At 42.4% G+C, this 10,081-nt stretch overlaps 1 protein-coding gene across 1 annotated transcript; it reads left to right on the top strand.

The window, feature by feature from the left end:
• The first annotated feature begins 3,296 nt into the window (after positions 1 to 3,296).
• Positions 3,297 to 4,313, top strand: LOC124697238 (mitogen-activated protein kinase kinase 9-like). The gene has a single exon (XM_047229861.1). It carries the CDS (start codon positions 3,297 to 3,299, stop codon positions 4,311 to 4,313), a length of 1,017 nt encoding a protein of 338 aa, XP_047085817.1.
• Positions 4,314 to 10,081: the final 5,768 nt, after the last annotated feature.

Raw genomic sequence — 10,081 nt, 5'->3', positions numbered from 1 at the left:
TGTAACTTTTTCCCACGATGATTTTGATATATTATACGTTTTTTCCGACGTCGTTTTCCCTAATAGTAGGTTGCGTAACATACAGGAATCTCAAAAGATTTTATTTTTTGAATTTTCTATCATTTTCTTTTCTATTTTACGGTGTTAAAAAAGGCGATCCAACGGGGGGGTACGAACCGGTGCTAAAGGGTAGACCTTTAGCACCGGTTCGTAACACGAACCGGTGCTAAAGGGTTGGCTAAAGGTCCCGCACGAACCGGTGCTAATGCCCCTGGACGTCCAGACCGCACGAACCGGTGCTAATGACCTCTTTAGCACCGGTTCGTGCCAAATTCGGTGCAAAAGCTCTTTGGAGCAAAAAACCAAATCCCTTGTTTCTACTAGTTAAATGATTTTGATTTTGGGCAGCACAAAAGCGGGTAATGTTGCGCTTAGGCAGCGGTAGATCCAAGGTGACGTTTATATAAATTTGTAACTAGCCACTAACATACCTACTTGAACCACACATTTTTGTGCTACAAAAATCTCCTAAAATTCTAAATGATACCTACAACAAGAGAAAAGAGATTCAAGAGTAAACGTTCCTGCGGTGTACATCCACCGCGTCGATGTCGGCGTAAGTCTCGGCGGCATGCTGCTGTGGGGTCTCGGTGATGGACGCAATGTGATGGGCTCACGCAAGGTGGAAGCGTTGTCGGGCGTCATGATGGCATCGATGACATGTATATACGGATTTTTGCCCTGAAGATGGACCAACGGTTTATGATGGTTATGATTTCTGAAGCAATGGCACAAGGAACTAGCAAAGGGTTTGCTAAACCGGTTCTGTACTCCTGTTTTTGCCATAGGATGACTTAGGGATGCCCCCGGTTAATTAACTAGTGGAGCGTTCTTTTGTGTTTTTAGGGCAAGAGTTCCTGACGGCATGTTGCTTCACCCATTTGTCGGATGTGTAGATGTTGAGTGGTGGCTTCGAGTCTTATGATGTATGCTCTTAACATATCTTTGTTTAATAAAATTATCATATGCATCACTTTGATGCAGAGCGTGGGGCTTCGTCTCCATTTCGAAAAGAAAAAAGTAAATGTTCCTAGAAACAAGCTAGGTATGTACTAGTCCCATACATGAGTGCAGTGTTGAAATATAGTGACTTCGTCCCTCTCTCCATCAATCTGACCTTTCGGGTTATCTGATTGGTGAATATATTTTACACTTACGCGCCATTTGAATTGTGTACCGCTTAATGCATGAAATCCTATATTTGAATTGGGTTTGAATTGTGTGCCGTTAAAATCTGGTTTTGAAATTTTGTATCATGTATATGCATCTTATATTAAGCTTGTCAAGTTTTTTAAAATTTCTATCATAATTTTAATCATTATACTTTTCTTAGGTATAGTAGAAAAGCACTCCTCATATACTTGTTTCATTGTTTTTGTTTTCCAAAATGAAGGCAAAATCTTTACCTCGTCTCATTGATTAAGAAAGAGTTTTACAACTTGAACATTACAAAGGAGCCAATTCTCAAGCGGAAGCAAGAGCTAAAGTAAAATCTCACCCAAAAGAGCCGACTCTCTCATGTCATTCTTGACCCTAAATGCTTAGCTTCTTGCCATGCTCCAAAAGGATGCTTCACTTTTAGTCTTAGTCATGGTCAACGTACGTCCGTAGGCATGGTAGGCATATTGCGAAAAACTCGAGCATTCCTCTCGTCCCATATCTTTCAGGAAGTGAGTATAACGAGGGACTCTAAAGATTTTCTTTTAGCGCCATTTGTGTAGATGACCAATCCCCACCGTTCCTTTACCGATTTGTACTTTCTCCATAGGGATGTGTTCAGCAAAGTGAGCCTAAGCCAATGTATGATCACGTGAATGCAGCAATTTTAACGGCAACGGTTGGTACCAGTGTCATATCCATTGTCTAATCACTGCTTTAGGATTGGTGAGGTTTTTGACATTTGTTTAATATAAAACTAATAATTGAAACACAAGTGAAACTTTTATGAAACTAAACTGATACATGGTTAATATTGTGAAACTGTTTGGCAAAAAGTGAAACCGGTGATGTCACTGTTGACGTCATTGCAGTATGTTTCGCACACACAAAAATCGTGTTTCATTTCAATTTTAATTATATTTCATAATTTTGTGAAAGGATTGGTCAAACACATGGGTGATGCCACTGCTGACCTCACTCTGGTAGGTACCTTAGCTGGTAAAAGGAGATTCTCCATAATCATGTTCCACACTAGGACCGTCAAGCGACATTTGAAAAATAGATGAACCCCGGTTCGTCCTCTTGATTTCAAAGCTTACAATGTCCACAATTAGGCCACCCACGCCAATTGAGACTGTCGGCCGTAAGATTAGCCACTCGAATAGTTTGCATTTTAGGAGCCCAATTCTATTTTTCAAGGTGACCTAAGAGAGAACAAGCACTGTAAATCTGTGACGTAACACGGATCAAACTTCTTCCTATAACTTTAGCAGCCTTTTCACGTCAGCTACGCACACAGCATGATGCACCAGCGTCGTAGAATTAGAACTTAATAAAATGATCAAAACGGCGCAGGTGCCATGCATGGCGTGCTGCGTTCTAAGGAGGGACACGCCGGATGATGCACGTAGCACAGCATGTTTTACAAATAAACTCTGCTAATAATATAAAAGCCATTAGTAGACCTAAGGGAGCTGCTTACTTGACTCGTGATATTTTTGACTCCCAGGTGTTGACAATGACCATTTTCACACGTACATGTATGATGATCTCGCTTTGGCCGTACGCCATCGCATTCCAGGTCATGTTCTTCTACTCCCACTTGATTAAGAACGCTTTGTTAATCTCTGACGGCCGACGAGCAACGTTATATTAATCAACCACCAGGCGGCTTTATTTCTAATCTTCCCAGTGAGAGCTAAGCCGAAAAAACACAATCTAGAATCCACCTCATACATGGACGTGGCCTATCGTCTTCCACCTGTGACCCTCTGTAGTCCATCAAGAACAGGTGCAGGTAGAACTTGGTTTAAATGGACACTGAAAGCGAAAAGAAATTCTATTTTCCAAAGTACACATCGCAGTCTTTAGTTGAGTGTGATTTGGCGAAAGCAACGCAGACAGAGATATACACTTATACAGTGCCAGAATGCCAGATACTCGGATCATATACACGTATAAATAAGCGATCGATCAGCGGATCCCACCCAAATCAGTAGCTCAGATCACTCGGCTTAAGTTCACAGCTAACAGCTTGATTAGAAAGGCAGCTCAGTTGGCTTGGCCTACGATCATCCATGGCTCTCATCAGGGAGAAGAGACTTCCGCAACTGCAGCTCTCGCTGCCAGTCCCGCCCCGCGCCGCTGGCCAGCGTCCCAACCCAATGTTCGCGCCGGCGCCGCCGGCGCCGACGCCTAAGAAGGCATCGACACCAACGGCACTGTCCAGCCAGTTCCGCCTCTCCGATTTCGATAAGCTCGCCGTGCTGGGACGAGGGAGCGGCGGCACCGTGTACAAGGTTCGGCATCGCGAGACCTGCGCGCTCTACGCGCTCAAGGTCCAGCACTACGGAGACCCGACCGCGGCCGCCGAGGCGGAGATCCTCAGCCGCACTGCCTCGCCGCTCGTCGTCCGGTGCCACTCTGTTCTCCCGGCTGCCGGCTCTGGCGACGTGGCGATGCTCCTCGAGCTAGTGGACGGTGGATCGCTCGACTCCATCAAGAGCCGCCAGGGCGCGTTTCCGGAGGCCGCGCTCGCGGAGGTAGCAGCTCAGGCTCTGTCGGGCTTGGCATATCTCCACGCTCGCCGCATCGTGCACCTCGACATCAAGCCGGCGAACGTCCTTGCAAGCATGGCAGGAGAAGTTAAGATCGCCGACTTCGGCATCGCCAAGGTGCTCTCTCGCGCCGGCGACCAGTCCACGTCGTATGTGGGCACCACCGCGTACATGAGTCCCGAGCGCTTCGACCCTGAGGCGCACGGCGGGCAGTACGACCCGTACGCCGCCGACGTCTGGAGCCTGGGGGTCACCATCCTTGAGCTCTTCATGGGCCGGTACCCGCTCCTCCCTGCTGGGCAGAAGCCGAACCTTGTACACGGTGCCGCCGTTCCCGCGGCCAAGCACGGCCAGCTTGTCGAAGTCGGCGAGGCGGAACTGGCTGGACAAGGCCGTTGGGGTCGAAGCTTTTATCAGCGTTGGTGCCGGCGCCGGCGTGAACGCTGGCTTGGGACGCTGGTTTGGGGTGGACGACGGGACGGGCAGCGAGAGGTGCAGCTGTGGAAGCCTCTTCTGCCTTATGAGAGCCATACTTAGTGCAAAGTGCTGCTTAAGCTTAATCATCTGAGCCTATGCTTTGGTTGGACACTTGGATCAGCAGCTTATTTATACGTACTCACGGTATCTCTTTCCGTCCTGCTTTCACCAAAATCCTACTCAGATTGTGACATTGTATCTTCAATGTTCTCTTCCAAAACAGTCAGTTTCTGATTTGGTAGACTGTGTTTGGTCAGAAGGTTCTAACAGAAGGATGCTTTTATTAGAGCAGAATAAACTAACCCACCGCCGCTGCAGATGAGCGACCATTTTTAATCTAGCGACATGAAAGAATACGACCATGGAGTTCGGTGGAAACTGCCTATAATGCAACCGTAACCAGGTCCTCTGTAGTCTGTAGTGGCCTAATTAGCAAAGCCACGTGTTAACTAATTAGAACGAAAGGGACAGAGAAGAAAGCTCAGTCTATCCGTGTAAGAATGGCTATGTCGATCCGCACCCACGATACCTGGCCAGCAGCTCCCTTGAGACTTCCTATTAGGGTAGCATACTGCCATTTTACTAGAGTTTGGTTTGGTTAAGGATTGTGCGACGTGTGCCGTCTGGCGCCTCCTTTGTTAGAATGTAGCCCAGAGCACAGCCGAGCATGCACGGCATGGCACGCGTTGATCTGCAGACGGTAAAACACAAGTAAAAGTTCAGCGTAAGAAGAGTTGTTGGTTTCATGGTGATCCTTCTCCCGCCATTTTACTCGTGTTGATAAATTAATGCCATGATCCATTTTCCCAATTAATTCTGTGGTTCTGCCCGATGTTAGCAAAGTGGACGCAAGCGGAGCGGGCCTTTATGATTGTTTCTCTTCTCGCGTTGGGGAGTGCTCGGCGGTCACGGCCCCGGTCGTGCAGGTCATGCCTGAACTTCGGGAGTTGTGTGGTGGTGTGGTTATGCCTCCTTCCGCCGAGAAAATGAGATCTGACTTGCAAGAGATCTCAGTTGTGGCCTCTCCGCCGAGTCATGCACTTGGCTCTGAGAAAAAGTTGTGTTGTTGACGGTGCATGTAGTTCATTTTGGTAACGGGTTGCTAACTCAAGGTTGTTGGCTACGTTGCCTGAAGATATCGTTGCCAGAGAGGTTTGTGATTTCCTCGTCACCTTGGCTAGTGCCTATCTTGGATCCGCAATTCATTGATGGGTGCGCCCCCAATGTCTTGGCCATCATTTGTCGGCGCGGTTTTGGAGTGTTGTGTAGTGATTGTTCGTTCGGCTCGCTTTGTGGTCTCTTGTGTTCGCTTGAGTGGGTGGAGCCTTGTAGTTCGGGTCTCTATTAGGCTTAGTTGTGGGTGTGTGTGGATGTGTTGTTTGTGTGGGCTTGACCCTATGGTTGTAGGTTTTGCCGGGTTTTATCCTAAAAACTAGACACTCTCTTCTTAATTAATAAATGAGGTAAAGTTTTTGCCTGCCTTTCAAAAAAAAATATTGTTTGATAGCTAGCTTCATACTACCTGCATTCCAAGGCTTAAGCCTTATATTTTTTTGAAAAGTCAAACCAAATAAATTTTGACCAAAATTTTAGAAGAATCAATCAACAAATATGATATTTTGTAGATACCATGTGAAAATATATTTAGTTATCTATCTACTGATATTAAATTTGTATTTTGCATGTTAATGATTTTTTATAAAAACTTGATCAAACTTGACATAGTTTGACTTTCTAAAAAAATATTATCCTTAAACCTTGGGATGGAGGTATATAGTATACTTTTTGAAAACATATTCTTAACAATAAAAATTCAACATATGTTTTCAGCATGATCAGCTTTGATTAGATATATGTTTTACCAAATATTCTTTTTCAACAACATACTCAAGAATTCATAATAATCACGTAGCTTCAGTGGAACTCATTTATAAATACGATATTTGAAATCTCGATTTTATTACAAAATATCATGATTGGATATTTATATTTTTATAGATATATTTGTCTACAATGTACTCATAAATATGTCTAGCTTCAGGGAACTCATTTAAAAAAAACAGACACAATATTTGGAACCTCAAAAAATCATAAAATATATACATGTGCATATGGTGCTAATTACCTACTTGTTCAGCTCTGACCAGCGATAATGTGTGGATAGACTCGTGGGCGCGGATCGACATAGCCATTCTTTTTGGGTTGTAGTACATATATGGAGCGTATGGCTTTTGGGGTTCTTAGGGGGACTTTTTTTAGCTTCGGGTCAGCTTCTAGGTGCTGAACAGCTCAAGCCCAAAAGATGTCTTCGGCTTCGAGCAGCGCTTATTTGGATCGTGAAGCCAGCCCGTAGTGCAATTCAAGAAACTGCCCGAGACCAGTTTTTCGAGCTTCTACTAAAAACTAGCCTACCTCGTATGGTATCATCACATATGCAATGCATATATCAAATTTAGGGTCGTTCTAGACATTTCACAACTTAACAGACCTAATAAGCCAAAATTACATAAGCCCAAAAGGATAGGAGGAACCATTTCTTAGAACTTCTTCCCACCATAATTTTTTCCCACCGAAACCTATAAGAAGGCTTATGGATAAGAAGAAGTCTAAAAGAAATCAGCCTTAGTATTGCCGCCTTAACCAGTAGAGATTTTTTTTTTGCCACCCGAGTTCCAGTATTCCCTTTATTTTTAAAACATCAAAAATCATTTATGCAGGTCTTAAAGAAATGAAAAATAATTCTGCATGTACTCAATAATGTATGCTACAAACGTGCAAAATCTTAATTTGAAACACTTTGTATTTTGAGCTATAGAAAAATAAAACAATATGGATCTAACATTTCTTATTTTCAGAACTGCAAATTTATAAGATTTTATCATTATTGTGTGGCCCAGAATTTAAATAAATTGAATTTGCAATGTTTTAGGTTTATAGGGAAAAAAATTTGAACTGTAGGCTCATAAGATAGGTAGTATACGAAAACTGCAAATGGAGGCCCAGCTACATGTTGCTCTTTATTTTAAAAATTCGGAAATCGTAGTTTTAAGTTTTAAAAAATTCTGAAAAAAAATCCTTGATGTAGACAATGATGAAATTTACAAATGTGCAAAATCTTAATGTGAAATTCTTTGTATTGTAGACTACACAAAAATAAAAAAAATCTGGCAGGTTTTATAGTTTTCAAATGTGCACCATTCACTATTCTCAGATCCACACATTTGTCATTTTTGTGTAGCCTAAAGTACTAGGAATTTCAAATTGAGATTTTGCGTGTTTGTATTCCATCATTAGCTACATCAAGGATTTTTTCAGAATTTAAAAAAAAACTTAAAAATATGATTTTCGAATTTAAAAAAATAAAGAGCTACATATAGCTCGGTCTCCATTTATCCACTGAACTGCAAACGGAGGCTGAGCTCTTTATTTTTAAAATTTTGGAAATCATAGTTTTAAAATAAAAAGAGTACTGGAGCTTGGGAGCCCAAACTATTTTTCGCGGCTCAACCCAAAAGCGCCGATTAAAGGTTTTGTCCCGGCACATCAACTTTAACCTACACCTGTTCTTGCTAGACTACACAGAGTCACAGGTGGAAGACAATAGGCAATAGCTGGTTGTTCAAAAAAAAAATATAGGCAATAGCTGACATACTACGTCCATGTATGATGTGGGTTCTAGATTGCATTTTGGTAATTTGGTTTAGGTCTCATGGGGAGTATTAGAACAAGGCCGCCTGATAATAATTGATTAAGAGCTACAAGTTGCTGCCAGCCGTCAGAGATTAAACAAGCTTGGATGCCCTGTAGCGGATACTTGGCATGCTGCCCGTAAATGGGAACGAAAGCGATATCATACACGAGAGCTCAGTCGGTGTGAAAATGGCCATTGTCAACACCCACGAGTCAGAAATCTCATGATAATTAGAATATCTGCAGAAATGAAAATGAAGAAAAAAAGTATTAGGGATCAAGTAAGCAGCTCCCGTAGGCCTCCTAATGACTCTTATTAGAGTTAGTTAAAGAATGTTGTGCTATACGTACTTAGAACGCAGAACGCCAAGGCACCTGTGCCGTTTCGACAATTTTATTATTTTATTATGGGCGAATTCTACGACAGTTTTGTATTATACCATCTGTACTGCGTACCTGACCCGAAAAGGCTGCTAATTCAAGTAAAAAGTACTCCCTCTGTCTATGAATAGATGTCTTAGATTTTTTAAAATTTAGATTTATCTATACACTAAATAGTGTCTAGATATATTCAAATTTTGGCATATCTAAGACATCTATTTATGGACAGAGGTAGTACAAGTTTATGAAAAAAGTACACTTGTTTCATTGTTTTTGTTTTCTAAAACGAAGGAAAAAAGCTTTGCCTCATCTCATCGATTAACAAAGAGTTTTACAACTTGAACATTACAATGGAGCCAATTCTCAAGCAAGAGCTAAAGCAAAAAATCTCACCAAAAAAGCCTACTCTCGTGGCATTCTTGATCCTAAGAGCTTAGCTTTCGCCATGCTTCAAAAGGATGCTTCACTTTTAGTCTTAGTCACGGTCACCGTAGGTCCGTAGGCATGGTAGAAATATTGCGAAAAACTCGAGCATTCCTCTCGATTCATATCTCTCAGGAAGTGAGTATAATGAGAGACGCTAAAGATTTTATTTTAGCGCCATTTGTGTAGATGTCCGATCCCCCCTGTTCCTTTACCGAGATTTGTACTTTCTCCATAGGGATGTGTCTAACAAAGTGAGCCTAAGCCAATGTATGATCATGTGAACGATGGCGATTTTAACGGCAACGGTAGGTGCCGGTGTGATATCCATCGTCCAATCTCTGCTTTAGGATTGGTGATACATGGGTAACATTGTGAAACTGTTTGGCAAAAAGTGAAACCAGTAACGTCACTGCCGGCGTCATTGCAGTATGTTTCACAAAAAATCATGTTTCAGTTAAATTTCAATTATATTTCATAATTTTATGAAAGGATTGGTTAACACTGAAGTCATTCCGGTAGATACCTTAGTTAGTACTAGTTAAAATGCCCGTGCGTTGCCACGGGAAAACAAAATATAAAGAAGGACAAGCCGAGTGAGTAAAGTGCGAGAGTAACAATTGCAGCGAGTGGCCCAATCCTTTTTAGCACAAAGGACAAGCCGTTTTGTTTACTTATAATGACCAAACGTTCTCGAGGACACATGGGATTTTAGTCTAGTGCTTTCGCTACATACGGCTAATTAATCTTCATTGTTTTGATAAGTGTTGTGTGGGTGAACCTATGCTAATGTACCGCCCTTCCTAGGACTAATACATACTTGTGATTATACCCCTTGCAAGCATCCGCAACTACAAGAAAGTAATTAAGATAAATCTAACCACAGCCTTAAACTCTGAGATCCTGCGATCCCTCCTGCATCGATATACCAACGGGGGCTCAGGTTACTGTCACTCCGGCAACCCCGCAATTGGCAAACGAGTACAAGATGCATTCCCCTAGGCCCATAAAGGTGAAGTGTCGTGTAGTCGACGCTCACACGACACCACTAGAAGAATAACACCACAACTTAAATATCATAACATTGAATATTACTCAACCATACTTCACTACTAACATTTAGACTTCACCCATGTCCTCAAGAACTAAACGAACTACTCATGAGACATCATATGGAACATGATCAGAGGTGATATGATGATGAATAACAATCTGAACATAAACCTTGGTTCAACGGTTTCACTCAATAGCATCAATAACAAGTAGAAATCAACACCGGGAGAGTTTCCCCTATCAAACAATCAAGATCAAACCCAAATTGCTACAGCGGTGAC

Source organism: Lolium rigidum, chromosome 3, assembly GCF_022539505.1.
Source record: "Lolium rigidum isolate FL_2022 chromosome 3, APGP_CSIRO_Lrig_0.1, whole genome shotgun sequence".
Classification (NCBI taxonomy): domain Eukaryota; kingdom Viridiplantae; phylum Streptophyta; class Magnoliopsida; order Poales; family Poaceae; genus Lolium; species Lolium rigidum.
Note: the sequence above shows the minus strand (reverse complement) of the source record. Positions and strands in the feature narration are given on the sequence as shown.